This window comes from Phaseolus vulgaris, chromosome 10, assembly GCF_000499845.2.
Source record: "Phaseolus vulgaris cultivar G19833 chromosome 10, P. vulgaris v2.0, whole genome shotgun sequence".
Lineage (NCBI taxonomy): Eukaryota > Viridiplantae > Streptophyta > Magnoliopsida > Fabales > Fabaceae > Phaseolus > Phaseolus vulgaris.
In genome coordinates this window covers 41,613,355-41,628,587 of record NC_023750.2, presented here as the reverse complement: position 1 = coordinate 41,628,587, position 15,233 = coordinate 41,613,355, and the positions used below count along the sequence as shown (strand labels likewise).

The 15,233-nt window shown below is 34.0% G+C and overlaps 1 protein-coding gene across 2 annotated transcripts in view; it reads left to right on the top strand.

Annotated features, from left to right (window-relative positions):
- The window catches only part of LOC137819769 (midasin), a 38,816-nt gene that overhangs the window by 14,594 nt on the left and 8,989 nt on the right, over positions 1–15,233 (top strand). Inside the window, exons 30-57 of one of the 2 annotated variants that reach the window (XM_068623748.1) lie at positions 38–103; positions 185–349; positions 628–835; positions 968–1,851; positions 2,284–3,777; positions 3,911–4,079; positions 4,354–4,425; positions 5,312–5,397; positions 5,472–5,723; positions 6,028–6,163; positions 6,269–6,354; positions 6,448–6,536; positions 7,329–7,470; positions 7,556–7,645; positions 7,951–8,074; positions 8,316–8,470; positions 8,626–8,739; positions 9,394–9,543; positions 11,232–11,411; positions 11,487–11,672; positions 11,792–11,893; positions 11,973–12,197; positions 12,295–12,417; positions 13,070–13,151; positions 13,250–13,380; positions 13,476–13,640; positions 13,882–13,957; positions 14,039–14,151. In XM_068623748.1, the coding sequence (XP_068479849.1) occupies positions 38–103; positions 185–349; positions 628–835; positions 968–1,851; positions 2,284–3,777; positions 3,911–4,079; positions 4,354–4,425; positions 5,312–5,397; positions 5,472–5,723; positions 6,028–6,163; positions 6,269–6,354; positions 6,448–6,536; positions 7,329–7,470; positions 7,556–7,645; positions 7,951–8,074; positions 8,316–8,470; positions 8,626–8,739; positions 9,394–9,543; positions 11,232–11,411; positions 11,487–11,672; positions 11,792–11,893; positions 11,973–12,197; positions 12,295–12,417; positions 13,070–13,151; positions 13,250–13,380; positions 13,476–13,640; positions 13,882–13,957; positions 14,039–14,151 (5,865 nt within the window). Of the gene's footprint in view, positions 1–37; positions 104–184; positions 350–627; positions 836–967; positions 1,852–2,283; positions 3,778–3,910; positions 4,080–4,344; positions 4,426–5,311; positions 5,398–5,471; positions 5,724–6,027; positions 6,164–6,268; positions 6,355–6,447; positions 6,537–7,328; positions 7,471–7,555; positions 7,646–7,950; positions 8,075–8,315; positions 8,471–8,625; positions 8,740–9,393; positions 9,544–11,231; positions 11,412–11,486; positions 11,673–11,791; positions 11,894–11,972; positions 12,198–12,294; positions 12,418–13,069; positions 13,152–13,249; positions 13,381–13,475; positions 13,641–13,881; positions 13,958–14,038; positions 14,152–15,233 lie in introns of both variants that reach the window. The other variant, XM_068623747.1, reaches the window with a different exon arrangement.

The window sequence follows — 15,233 nt, the reverse complement described above, 5'->3', positions numbered from 1 at the left end:
TTGATATATGTTTTTAATTTTCAACTGAAATTTGCAGGCATTGAAGGAAGGCTGTTGGGTTTTGCTGGACGAGCTTAATCTTGCTCCACAATCTGTTTTAGAAGTATTTTTACTCATCAATCTTAATCTCCATTTGTTCCTCTTCTGTGTCTTCTTTGCTTTAACACAGTTCTCTTTGTAACAGGGTTTGAATGCTATTCTGGACCACAGAGCTGAGGTGTTCATACCAGAGTTGGGAAATACTTTTAAATGTCCACCATCATTTAGAGTTTTTGCTTGTCAGAATCCATCACATCAAGGTGGTGGCCGAAAAGGCCTTCCTAAGTCATTCCTAAATCGATTTACAAAGGTATGCTGATGGTCTGTTTTTATTTTATTTATTTTGGGCCTATAGAAGTTGAAACATAGATATGTGTGGAATCCAAAGTCTAAACCCCCCTGTGTAGTAGTTAGAATTATGTATAACCTAAAGAGGCTCTAATTATGTTTTGTTTTGCTGTATTTAATAAAGGTGTCCTGTTTCAGAATATTTTTCCTCTTTTCTTAAATAATATTGTCAGTCAAATATTTTCTTTTGTACTCAATATGCAAGATTTATCAAATCTGTGTTTTTGGTTGTTGATACAGGTATACATTGACGAGTTAGTTCAGGAAGACTATCTATCCATCTGTGAATCAAAATTTCCGACCATCCCTCAACCTTTACTTTCAAAGCTAGTCTTATTCAATAAAAGGATGCACGAAGACACCACAGTAAATCAAAAGTTTGCCAAGGATGGATTCCCATGGGAGTTCAATCTTCGTGATATATTTCGGTCTTGTGAGATAATTCAAGGTTCTATTATTCATATTCCTTTCACTTCTAAATTGAATCTACATTTTTTTCCTGGTTTCTTCTTTTTATTTTTAATGTCCGTTAGAGAGTCATTCCCTTTTTTATGCTGATAGTTTGTTTTATTCAATTTAGGTGCACCGAAGCACTCTGGTTTGTATTCCTTCTTGAACGTTGTTTATATTCAGAGAATGCGTACAGCAGCTGATCGCAAGGAAGTCTTAAAAGTTTTCAAGGAGGTATTTGAGGTGACACCGTGTATAAATCCATATCCTCGTGTTCAACTCAACTCAGAACATTTAATGGTGGGCAGTGCTACTATTAAGAGGAATAATGTCCAATTAAATACATCCTCTAGCAAACAGCTCCTGCTGCTGCCTGAATTACGTCAAAGTTTGGAAGCTGCTGCTCAATGTGTAGAGCGTCAATGGTTATGTATCTTGACTGGGCCTTCATGCTCTGGGAAAACTTCACTGATAAGATTACTAGCTAATCTTACGGGCAATGTGTTAAATGAAATTAATCTTTCATCTGCAACAGATATATCTGAACTATTGGGATCTTTTGAACAGTATGATGTCTTGCGTAATTTTTTCAATGTAGTTGCTCAAATTCAGCGCTATGTGAATGAGTTCGTTTGTTTGCAACTGGAGGCTTCAACGGATGCAATTTTCACGGAAACAGATTTCTATATCAGATGGATTGCTTTCCTCTCTAGCTTTAAATTCGACAGCTTGTCATCTTCTGCTACAAATTATGTTGAAAACCAGGAGAAAATAGTATGTTCTCTTAGTTTGTTCATTGAACAACTAAAGTTGCAGATAGAAAAGAGTTCTCTTCCTCTATCCTACTCTTTACAGGAGCTTGATTTTGCCATGAAGACAGTTTTAAAGATGAAAGCAGATGATAGAAAAAGGGCTGTTTCAACCAAATTTGAATGGGTTACAGGACTGTTGGTCAAGGCTATTGAGCAAGGGGAGTGGATTGTGTTGGAGAATGCAAATCTATGTAACCCCACGGTATATGATGCCTTGCTAGTTCATGCTTTTAAAAACTTATTTTGCTTGAATTAAATTGTATTTAATCTCTGTAGTTCGTTCAGAATGTGTGTGAACTGTGTTAATTGACTAGTCTCTCTTCGCTCTCTCTTTCTATGAATGTGTTGTTGAGCTCATAAGGCTTATTAAACTTACACACCATCCAACTTTTATTACTAATCTATTTAATTGTCTTGAAATTAGTTTGTAATAGTTTCCCCTAAATGAACTAAATTAGAAGTCAGATGGCATTTTTTTCTTGTTTAATTTTTCTGAAGTTTGGCAGGCAAGATCTGCATAGTGATTCATTGTAGTTAATCACTTGAATTGATTAATTTTTCTACTGAAGGTTTGCAGCAGTACAAGTCTGTAAAATGATACTATGTAATTATTTTTACTTGTTTTTGTTGCTAGGTTCTTGATAGAATTAACTCATTGGTGGAACCTTGTGGATCAATTACGGTGAATGAGCGTGGAGCCGTTGACGGAAAGCCTTTGGTTATTCATCCACATCCTAATTTCCGCATGTTCCTCACAGTTAATCCCCACTATGGTGAAGTTTCTCGAGCAATGCGTAATAGGGGAGTTGAAATATTTATGCTCCAGCCATATTGGGCATTAGATGGTATAAGTGGATGCAATGAAGATATTGAACTTAATGATGTCAGGAGGTTTCTTGTTTTATCGGGAATTCCAATTGCTCAATTGGTTGATTCAATGGCTGCAGCCCACATTTACGCTAAAAAGGAAGGTTTGAAGCTTAATGATCACATTACATATCTTGAACTCTCACATTGGGTTCATCTGTTTCTGCATCTTCTCAGGAATGGTTGTTGTCCTTTTTGGAGTCTACAAATAAGTTGGGAGCATATATATCTCTCCTCATTGGGTGGTGAGGGAGAGAAAATAGTCAATTTCGCCAAAACTGAATATTTATCAGTACCTAATTTTGCTGGGTATGATGTTTTGACAGCGTGTCCTTTGAGTTTGCCCGGAGGATGGCCATTGCCACTCAATTTAAGGGATTTTGTATATTACTCAAAAGAAGCTTCTATCAAACAGAACTGCTTGTATCTAGAATCATTGGGAACTCAGATTGCATCTCATCAGTATCAAATTGCTCGTAAGAGACACTCAACAGCTTCTTTGCAAGCCCCCAGTAATGTGAAGGCATTTATGATGGATTTGATGACTTTACGTGAACTTATGTTTCCTAAGGCTTCAAATGTGAGTATTTCTGGCTATGAAAGGGAGTGTACATTTGATTCGGAGTTGACAAATAAGATGCTATTCTTTGCAGCCAATTGGACAATTGAACAAGCTACTGAAAGTGATTTTAAGTTCTATCTTCTAAGGTTTAAGTGGTTGAGTTCTCAAATGCAGCCCTTCTGCCTGTTCTTTAATAATTTTGTCATACTGATAGAAAAGATGATGAAACATCCTCTTTGGGAGTATATTTCATGCCGTGACGAACTAGATGTTGATTTGCAGTTCATGCCATTGTTGTCGCTTGATATAGTTAATATGGCTCCATTAAATAGCAAAACTAAATATCTCTCTAATGCTATTAGTTGCTTTGATCCTCTAAGGCTAACATTCCAGCAACGCAATATTGAGAGCCAACATAGTTTTGACGAAGAAACCAGTTGCTTCATTCCACTTTTGAAGTCCCTTCATGTTTTGCAAGATGAAATACTTTGCAAATTTGTTTCAGCTCCTAAGCTAATTGAGGACCAGTCGTTTGATTGTAAAATACAGTTATACTGTAATCTCATCGAGGACCATGTTTTATTTTGGCGATACTTTGTTTCTTTGAAGTTTGATCAGATGATAATTTCTTGTCATTCTTTGCTGAAAGATGCCCAAAAGTTTATAGATATCTGTCCAGAAGCAGTTGATGATTTTTTGGTAAGCTAAGAATAGAGTTTTGGCTATTTAGTGAGTGAACACTTATTTTCTTCTCACATTTTTTGTTTAGTGTCACCAAAATATCTCTTTTTTATTTTGTATTATATTCAGACAATCTTTACTTCTTGAACAGATGGAGAGCAAAAAATTGAAGATGTTTTCTTTTTCGGAAAAATCCTTATTATGGATTCATGGTGGTCACCCATTTTTGCCCTCCTCTTCAGATTTACATGATCAGCATCATCAGATTTTGAAATTTGTTGAAACAATTTGGCCCAGAAAGACAGAAGCCAAATACCAAGGTTTAGTATTTTAAAGTCCTCTTTGGTTATTTATTTCTTGGAAAATTTCAAATACCAAGGTCAAGATATTCTCAGTTTAGGAACATTTATCCTTTTAACTTCTTAAATGGTTAATCAACTCAGCAATTGCTCACAAGCTGAGCATCATTAACTAGTTAAGTGGTCAATTATTCTTAAGATGGGAATATTTTTCCAATAATTTTATTTTTTTAATTTACATTGTATTTTTATATGTTTGTTCATTCTTAATTAATTTTCTATTCAGTACTTCCAGGAAATTTGAGCAGCCATCTTACTGATGTTGTTGCATCATTTGATCATGAACTCCGCTTCCTGGTTATGCAAGGTATATTATTGGCATATTTATTTCCCCTGTAACTTTTTTTATTCCGGTATTAGGACACCACTCACATGGAGAGTTAGAATTATTTGGATATACAAAAATGAACCACAAATTTTATCCTTTGGTCTTCTTCCCGTATCTAGTTTAAAGATAGGTCAGTTTCAGTTGTATTTATCTTTTGAAATAAATTTCTCTGAAATTTCCTGATGGTGTATATTTATGTTTGCATGATTGATATTTAGTCCCTTTGCTTGCAAGAGTAAGACTGGCACATTACCCTCTATAAACCTTAAAACCTCACTAGGTTGGAGCCTTATGTGCTGGGCTGTAGCCTCCGTCTTTGGAATAGAACTTGAACCTGTGTTTTTTTAGCATGTGATGTCTTCTATAATTTACCATATTGTATTAATTATGATACTGATGTTGCAAAATTGATTATTTTCTTTCATTTTCTTTCCATCCTAATCAATGTGGACAACACTTATTTCCTTTGTCTTGAATGTTACCGAATCCATTCTTATTTAGAGTTTATTTGTTCATGCCAGAAACAGTAATTTTGGGCTCCTTATAATCTTCTATTTTTCCTCCTTGCCCTAAATTAATGTTTCTAAAGATTGGTTTATAACTTTTTTACTTTTTGCTTCCTGTACTTCCCATCTACTTTTAGGTTATTTTTTTTACAATTTGCTCTTTTCATAATGAATTTGAAGTTTCTAGAATGGCTTCAACTTTTTTCCCCTTTAATGCTGTACAATGAAAGTCAACATATGAATGTTTCAGGTTTTATTCCTTGCTGATACCGATGAATGTTATCATATTTACTGTTTAATTGTTTATGTGGCTTGTCAGTGGATACTTATTATTTCTTTATTTATTTATAATTGTTTAGATGTCTCAAACTCATCATTTTTAATGGTGAAAAGGAGTAATGAGGATAATATCCATGATCTTCAGAAGTTGGAGCAGACACATCAGGTCTGTACCTTTCATGATGTTATTGATATCTACAATGTCCACTTCAATAATTTGATTGTTAAATTGTTCCACAGGTGCTGCTAAGAAGGTTTGAACATGAAAAACAGAAGTTGCAGTTGAATACAGGATCCAAAGACAGTTCATCTTTTGTTGAAAATTCAGCTACTTGTTGTTCATTTTCATGTGAAATGTTGTGCCAAAAATCTGCATTTGAGGCCTGGCAGAATACGTTCCTTCCAGTTGATTATACCAGTTTATTTTGGGACATGGAGTTACTGCAGAAACTTACATCAATTCATTTGGATGATCTTGAAGGATTACACCAAGTAATATTGATCACAATTACCTGTTTCTTTTTTCCAGTTTTTCCATGTGGTTGCTTGTCAGTGCATGTTTGATTGTTTACTCATGCTTTTCTCTTCTGAATTGGGTTATTGTAAAATAAATTTTCTTTATCGATATTGAAAAAATATTTCTTTGTAATATAGACAGATGAGACCCTTGGATAGTAAAATTAATACACTGTTTGAGTTCTGTTTCTACCAATAGGCTAGGGTTGCTGCACTTATTATATTATGCTGCACATAATCTGGAAACTTAATTTCCATGTTTCTTTGATTCTGTTAATAGGCTGTGGGATGTCTATCAAACCTTTTGAACTTTGCTTTGAAATTTTCATTGAGTTTCTCATCAAGGCCTCCACAAATGTTTGTGCCACACCAGAAGATATTGTGGACCCTTAATGCATGGGCATCAGTGGACACAGGTTGGTGTAAAGGCTTGAAGGAGTCCAGTTTTTCCTTTCCTTGGTTAATATGCTGACTCTGGAATTTGAAGTTTCTCTATTTCTTTTTTTGGGGGAGTGATACAGTAAATTTGAAAATTGCGAGCTTTATTCTGGAGATGTGGTTTAAGTGGCATGAATCTATTTGGGTATGGTTCCCTAAATTTAGTAAGGTACGCAGTAAGTTGGAAAATTGCGAGTTTTCATATTTAGTTTTCCTACTAATTTGCCCTGACTTTTTTTTTATGATATTTTTCCCTACTCAGAACATTGCAAAGATTGATGTCTTCGATACAACTGCGCTACCTCACATGCTCATTGAGCCTTTCAGTGCATCAACTGTGTTGCAGATCACGTGAGTTTATTATATAATTTCATAACTACATAATTGTTATGTGCTATTGATGTTTTGATTTAGTGGAGCTTCCAATAAACTAATGTCGTTAGTCATTATTAGTCAATACTGGGGCTTCATTACCCATAAGCTATCAAGTCACATGTTTGTTGTTAATTACACGGGGAAGAAATTTCTGCCTGAAATCTTCAACATACTTGAGTATGTATATCATAATTTTCAAACACCTAATTCCTGAAAATTAGGATTAGAGGAAAATGTATTACCTGGTAAGGATTGCAATGCAACCTGGTAAACAAAATTTCAAATAATAAAACATACATAATCAGTCCTTATTTATGCTGCCCCTCAATGTCCCTCCATTTTCTTTTATATGTCTAAAAGAAATGTAGTTGATTTTCTTGTTTGTGTTAAAATTAGTTTTAACCTATTTATTTGACTATTATTTCTCTCATTTATAACTAGTCTGTAAAATATTTAAGAATTAGGTAGAGGTATGAGCATGATTGAGAAGGCACTAATTCATACTGATTAGATTTTTAAGAGGTCATTAGCAGATATTTTCCAATAATAATATGAACGAGAAATGAAACTATTGGGGAGGGACTTAGCAGATATTTTTTGACATGCATGCAGGTAGCTGTTTTGCATCTTATTGATTTGGTTAAATATTTGTCAATGTGCTTTTTAGTATTATGTGGTTGTTTTGTTGTATATGACTATTTATTAACTAATGTTAATATTGTACATCTTGTTACTGAAAGTCTATCATCCTTTGGATAATATTTTCAGGCAAAGCACACATGCTATAAAGGAATTTTGGGTGCAATGTCTCAAGTGTAGAGTTACCTTGTTTAATCTGTGGCAATGTTCTCATCATGGCACATATCTACCTAGTTTTCTTTTATCTGCTGCTCGCTCTCTTTTCCAGCAGGTAAAATTATTGTTTTCATTCATCACAAAGTCATTTGAGTCTAAATTATTCTACTGATTCATGCCTATGGTATTCTTAAATGCAGATTATTTATGCACATAAAAAATCTTTTGATGCGGATCAATTTGCTAGAATTGAATCTACTTTTTCTTCGTCTGAGAAGAATACACTTACGGTATGTCTTTAGAATACCATTTTTAGATTTTATTCTGAGCTGTTATACTTTAGACTTCTCGTAAGTATAATATACCTCTATTCCAAAAATTTGTGAACACTAATTATAAGTTGAATAAGAAATACATAATAATTATTTGTAAAATTTCCTCCCTTCTGTGTATGATTGTAAAATTGTAAAATAACTTCTCAAAATGTTTGGCTGAATTAAGAAAGAGACTCTTCATCAACAATTAACAGTTGCTAAGTTTTGCGGGCTCTGTTTGAATGGTTTTCTTATTCTCATTCCCGTGTTAACTGATCTAGGAAGAAAGCATCTATTTGCTGACCTCTCTTGTTGCTTCATCAAGACATCAAAGGTTGAAAAACTCTGTGCAGAAGTTCATAGTTCCACTGCTTAGAGAGCTGTATCTTCAGACTAATGCTGCTGGTAAATTTGCTAATTATTCTCCACTTTAATAAACGTGTATAAATACTGACTGTGATTTTTATATGGCCACAAAAGTTGAGTAAAATTATAAAAAGCATCTTAATGCAGTATTCTGTTGCATTGAATTCTTTATTATAGCTGTGACCTGGAAGCATTGAATACCTATTATATATGTATCTTTATTCTTCTTGTTTAGAATGTTCTCTGTTATATTTATATTTCTCATTTTTTCCTGTCTTAGATTTCAATTTTACTATTGGTTGTGCATGGGCGCACATTGGAGCATTACGCATTCATCTATTGCTTAGCTGCAATGAAATTGATCCCACCATGAAGTTCTATTCCAAGTACTCTCAGCTCATGGAAACAATATCTACACTTGAACTTGAAATTCAGGTATTTGATGAAGATCTTTAAATAGTCTATGTTTTCTTGTGTATTGACACTTCTTTTGCCTAATATTTTATTACTTCTGTTACTAGTGATGATTTTATTACTTCTGATGATTTATACCAAGGTGGGATTATTTTCTTTTTACTGAATTCATTTAGGTACGGAAGGAGTGCGGTTATTTTTCGGGACAGTTTTTGACAGAAGAGGCTGACAAAAGAAAAACACAGAAGATGGAAAAGCTTCAAGCAGAGTGTCGGAAGCTGGAAAAAAAGGTTTCTACATCCTTATGTTTTATTCTGTTTCTTGTTGGTTATATTTTTTGTATGTTTTTAATGTATTTATTGGCTCTCATGATTGCCATATATGGACTGGGTGTTGAAAGCTGCAAGGTTGTTGTTAGTTTTCTGTTTTTCGTCTGAAGGTTGCATTGAGTTTTTAAAAAGCTTACTATTTTATGCATCTAACTCTGTTAAGAAATAAATTGTAGTGATGGGTGATGCAATGGAAGAAAGTGGTGATTTGAAATTCTCTATTACGGTTCCCTCTAATGGAACCCTTTTTTGTTGTCAAATTTCTTGTGGAAAAAAGGGTAGTTACTTTGGACAAACTAGTATTATTGGCAGTTTTACGTATCAATTTGTTTTTTGTATTTTAGTTGAACTCTTGTTGTGGTACTACAAAACTCTATTGATATTCTTTACCGAAGTCAATTTGGATGGCATCGAATTGATAAGCCTTGCAGTGTGTGCTGGTCTTACCATCTGTATTTCATTAGCATTTTCTACTGTATATTAACACCGAGTCCCCTCTTTCTGTATCTATTTTGCTAATTTGGAAAGTAATTTACATTTTTCTCTCTCTGTTCTTTGCTACTCTCATAATTTCAACTGAATGATGAAAATTGATGATGGTTGTGTTGGTCTTAGATTGTGTTTCGTGCTGAACCATGGAAATACAAGAAGTTAATGAATGAATGTGATGACTTTCTTAAACTCGTTGATGGTTTGGAAGCTTTGCTGAGTAGGGGTACTGCTGAGGAATTACAACAAATTGTTGACCATGCTTGCAGTTGGCAGGTATTACTATTCATCTATTTATGAATTATCTATATATACTCTATATAACCTTGGTGTAAATGTTGCAATGCTTAGAATGTTTTTGTTCTGGTTAAAATTCTGCATAATTTAACTGATGATAAAATAAATGCATGTTCTCTTGTATGGTTTAGAATAATATATAGAATTAACTATACGTAATAAGCATTTTATATATATATGATGGAGATCCCACATCGATTAGAGATGAGGACAATTCATTTTATATATGTGGGTGCAATCCTCATCCCTATGAGCCGGTTTTATGGGGTTGAGTTAGACTTAAAGTCCACTTGGTAATATGGTATCAGAGCCATTTCGATCCTATCCTAGCGAGTATTTGTTGGATTTATCAGGCCACCACCCATAATATGTTATCCCACGCACGAGCTTCTATCTATCACTCTCGGCGTGAGGGGGGTGTGATGGAGATCCCACATCGACTAGAGATGAAGACAATTCATTGTATATATGTGGGTGCAATCCTCATCCCTATGAGTCGGTTTTATGGGATTGAGTTAGACTTAAAGTCCACTTCGTAATAATATACATATATATTTATATTGTTAGAGATCCCACATCAATTATGAATAAGGCTAAAGTTACCATATATAACTGGACACGTCAATTTTCATAATATTGAAGAATTTTTATGCTCTAAAATCTTATCAAGAGATTGACAAAAGGTGCAACAATGACTATCTTTTTCAAAAGTGTATCATTTGGAAACAATTCTAGGGTTTTGGGACAGCTCATTATTAAGGTGGCAAATGCTTTGGACAATGGAAGTTTTGACTTAACCATTTCTTGTCCCAATATTGACCATAAATGTTACCTTTTGCACCCTGGTGGTTTCCTTGAATGGATTAATAATGGTGGTTTCCTTGTTGGTTCTTTCGAGGGAGATTCTCCAGGAAGATTCAACAACAATAAGACATGAGTTAAACGCATATTAGGGATTATGGCACCACTTGTAACCCAAAACCTTATGACAATGAGTTTTTGGGTCTTCTTTCTTACATTTCTTATTTCTACTCAATATTACTCAAACTCACTTGGATTTCTATCAATCTCCCCCTCAAGTATGAGTTCCTTCTACATTGGTACACTTCCCCCTCAGGGTGGAAACATTTTTATTAATGAGTATTTCAGTGGTGACCCTTACTTGTACTGTTGTTCATCATAATGGGACACGCTTGCTTGAAACTTCTGTCAGAAAGACTTTCGATATAGGGGCTACTCCACACTGTACTAATTGATCCGGTCACCAAGACAAAGCATTGGCCCTAAAATCACAGTTGGGTCGTTCGAGTGGGGATTTACTAGGGAAATTTAACAACAATGAGACATGAGTCAAACCATTGCTTATCCTCTTTCAATCTACCAAATGAGAAATGGAGGAGAAAGAGGTCTTTGATAGAACTATATGTTCTTCATAAACTTAGTAATGTCTTTTTCATTGGCTTAGGTTGAGAGAGAAATTTGGGGTGGCACCATCCATGAATTTAGAAGAAACCAAATAAATTAAAAATTTGTACCATTGTGGGTTAAAATTTCCAGGCCTAAAGATATACTTTCATTGCAAATGTTGTACCATCTTTTCTTTGAATCTGCATTTGTTGAACTCATTACCCTTCTCTAATATTCTTCTTTCTGATTTTGTATTGCAGGAAACAGCTACGTGCTTTATCAATCGATTGATGGATGAGTACGCCGCATATAGTGACATTATTCAACCAATTCAGGTTGCTGTGTATGAGATGAAATTTGGATTGTCACTGATTCTGTCATGTACCCTGGAAAAAAAATGTTTGAATACGCTTGGGAATGAAAACATCAATGTGGTTATGGTATGTTATTTCAGTTTTTATTTTGCATGAATTTATTGTAAATTTGCTTGGGAACTAACATGATGAGATTGACAGGAAATGATGTACACACTTATGCGCTTCCCTCGCGCTGCTTCATGCAAGTTCATTTCTGTTAAGCATGACATTGAGTTGGACATGCGTCCTGCATACAGTTTAGAGTCTGCCACAGGCTTTTGTTTGGTGGATATGGATTTGATGGAAAGGCTTGTTACTCTTTCAAGTGGTGTTGCTGCTGATAAGGTGGTATTATACTGTTGAATTAAGTTCCTAATTCTTATTTTCAAACAACATTTTGAATTATGTGATTTCGAAATTTATTAGTTTTATTTGTTGGTTTGTATCTGAATCTTCACAAACAGGGATCTGTGGTGCAATATAGAGCTGCTATCTATTGGAGCATTTTTGTTCAAGTTGCACATCGTATTGCTAATGCAAAAATAATTGATGATAAGTCTTACCTGGTCAGTTTCCTCATTTTTGGTTTTTCTGTTAACAAATTCATTTATTTTTGCTTAAAACATTCTATGTTTTCTACTTCAGCTCTTGCACAAGATATTTGATGAGTTTGCCAGACTTTGGTTGAGTACAAAAGCTTATGCAAAATCAAAGAGTGATTTTGACGCTCAACAGTACAAGTTTAGACCTCGAGCTTTTCAAATTGAGAGTGTTATTGATGTTGAATTACCTCCACTTGCAAATTCATTTGTACCAGAAACATTTTATGAATGGAAGGAATTTTCTTCAGAAGAAAGTTCTGCTGACAAAGTAATCCTTATATCAACTTTGGATGTTGTATTTTTTTCTTTTGTTGATTCAATCCTGTACGTGTTGGTTATCTGAAATTAAATGTTTATTCAATCAGATGGTATCTTCTGAGGAATGTTTCACATTAGATGAAGAATGGAAGCAGCTGGAAGAGTCTGTCCTCAGTCATGTGGTTCGCATTCACAATCAGATATTTGGATCTAGTGATCTAATCCAGACTGTGAGTCTTTAATCTTGGTCTTCTTTATTTATTGAAGTTAGAATATAGTTTCTGTTTTGAAGTTAAATTTTTTATGCTAAGTTTCCTAGTTGCTTAACATGTGTTTCATTGTGTAGCTTGCTAAAAGAGGTCATGCTAATTTTGTACTTTTAGGTGCATATTTGGTCAAGTAAGATTCGGAGTTTTATGTAGTGGTTCAATGAATTGAATCACCCTAATTGACCCTACTGTTCATACATATGTTTGTGTATGATTACTGAGTATGCTGTCACGAATCAGTTGTGATAGTAACAAAGCTTAAGCCATTGTGTGAAAGCACATTAATAGTTTTATATCTAATGTGCTCTGTCCTGCAAGTTCCCTTTGGGGCTTGATGCATGGTGGCAATATACATCAAACTACATATTTGAATTGTAGGAGCTCTAATACTATGTGATTGTCAATTATTCCATAACGCTTAAGCTGTTGGGTAAAAGCACATGAATGGTTATATTTTCTGTAATTAATGATAGTATTGTTTGTAGGTCCTTCCACTAATCACCGTGTTTTAGGGAAATTCAACACTGTCGTTAACAGCCATTACTAGTGCTGATATGTTATGGATTTTCATCTTTTTTATTCCCTTGTGGTAGTAACACTTTTTTTGGTTCAGCCTGGAATTTTTGAAGTTTCTGATGAAGATCGCTTGCATTCCTTTATGGAATCATATTCATTGGGCATTGATTTAATCAAAGGTAATATCATCAATACATTTTTTTGAAGTAAGGATTTGACCTGCTCATTGCTTGTAACATCACATCACATTTTCCATTCCTTATTTTTTTTTTCTCAGGTGTCCACTCCATAAATTTGCTCAGTTTAGATGCTAAACTCATGCCGGAACACTTATTTTATCTCTGTTTAGACTACAGAAAGAAGTACCTTTTGTCTCACAAATCCGCTACCAGATACAATTTTTACAAGGTGCCTGCCTAACTCTTTGATTTTTTGGAGCCTTTTACCTTCTTACCATGCTGTTTTCATGATTGTGTTTTCTTTACATTCTTTCTGGAGTGAAGGATTCAAATGCTCCTGAAATGGTACACATGTTGAACGTACTTGGACCTCTCCAACAGCAGATTCTTCCTCATATAAATGAGTGGGAAGTTCATAATGATCTTCAAAAAATTTTGGATGTAATTGACATGCTCTTGACTCTCCCATCAGATACTCCTTTAGCGAAGGTAGTGAGCATGTACCCAAACAGTGTATTTGTGTTTACTTAAACTCCTAGTTTTGATCAGTCCTTGATGGTTATCCATGTGTATATATCATTTTATTTTCCTTCAATGAACATGATTACTGATATTTTTAAATGTGCTCCAATTTATCTTTATCCAACATGAAATATGTTTTTTTTAATTATATTCCCTTAGAAGTGTTTTATTTTTAATCCATGCTTTTTAACTACTCTCTTCTCTGTAGGCCTTTTCTGGGTTGCAGTTTTTACTGCACAAAGCTGAAGTTATGCAAGAAAATGGTTCAAAATTCCCCTTTTCAAGTATGTATTTTCTTTTAAGCGATAAAGCTGCAACTATGCTCTTTGAAATTACTAATTATTTTTTGTTTTTATGAATTGTAGATCAACTTAAGTCTGTTTATGATCTGTTGTCATCATGGCAAAAGATGGAACTAGATTCTTGGCCTGCTTTGCTTGATGAGGTGATGGATCAGTATGAGAATAATGCGGCCAAAGTAAGTGACTTGCTTTTTGTTATATAAAGATACCCATTTCCACTAAAGAAAGATAGAAAGAACAATTAAAGATCCTAACTATTCTGTTGTTTCAATCCATTTGCATCACAAATAACAACAAATTATATTTATTCCATATCATATATAACGCATTAATTGTGCAACATAGAAAACATCAAAATTGTTAGTTAAAATAATTATTGAATTTAAATTATCTTTAATCTAGTTGTCGGAGATGGTATCCACAAGTTTTGGGGTGCTTTTAAGGTACTAGTATTAAAAAAATTTAGTCCTCTCATAAGTATTTTCAAACTTATCCTGTCAGATATTAATCTTGTTCACCATGTTGTGACGGTTGCTGGTTCTATGCGCTTTTATGCAGTGGTAATCAATTACGGGATTTTTTGCTAAATAGATAGTCTACACATGTAAAGATAGAGTGTCTAATCGGGACACCAACCTGTCATGATAAATAATATCATTAAATATGGTTGAATTAATTGAGATTTGCTTATATTTAAGTCTATCTAATATGATAATTTTTTTATTTACATTTAAGTGTAGAAGAAACAATATAGCTGACCTGAGTTTCAAAATAATTATTATAAAAAGTTATTAAGTTTATTATTTATGATGAGTTGTGATTGGATAACCATTATACTGAGAAATACAAACTGCATGTTCCAAACAATTTCAACTTTCCCTGCATACCCAAAAGTACTAGAGGAACGATATGGTGCTGTTGACTTGTTGGTCATTCTTCACTCCCATCTCCTTGATTTTGATTGTGTTTGACAGGCTCTTTTTCCTGAGATTTTTTTTACTCAAAATCCTCTCTGAACATACTTTGAAGCAATTATAAAATCCCATGAGTCATTGTCCCTGTTAATAGAAGGATGACATTTCTAGTATTGAACAGAGTTTCTCCTGCTTTACCAAAACATTTTTTTATCAACTAAAGTTGCCTGAAATTTTCATTAAAAACATTTATTTGTAGAAGTTTTCTTTGAATACTCTTCGAACAATTCTATGTCCTATCATAGATTGGAGAGCTTTGTTAAGACCTCATTGTTGGCCTTCTA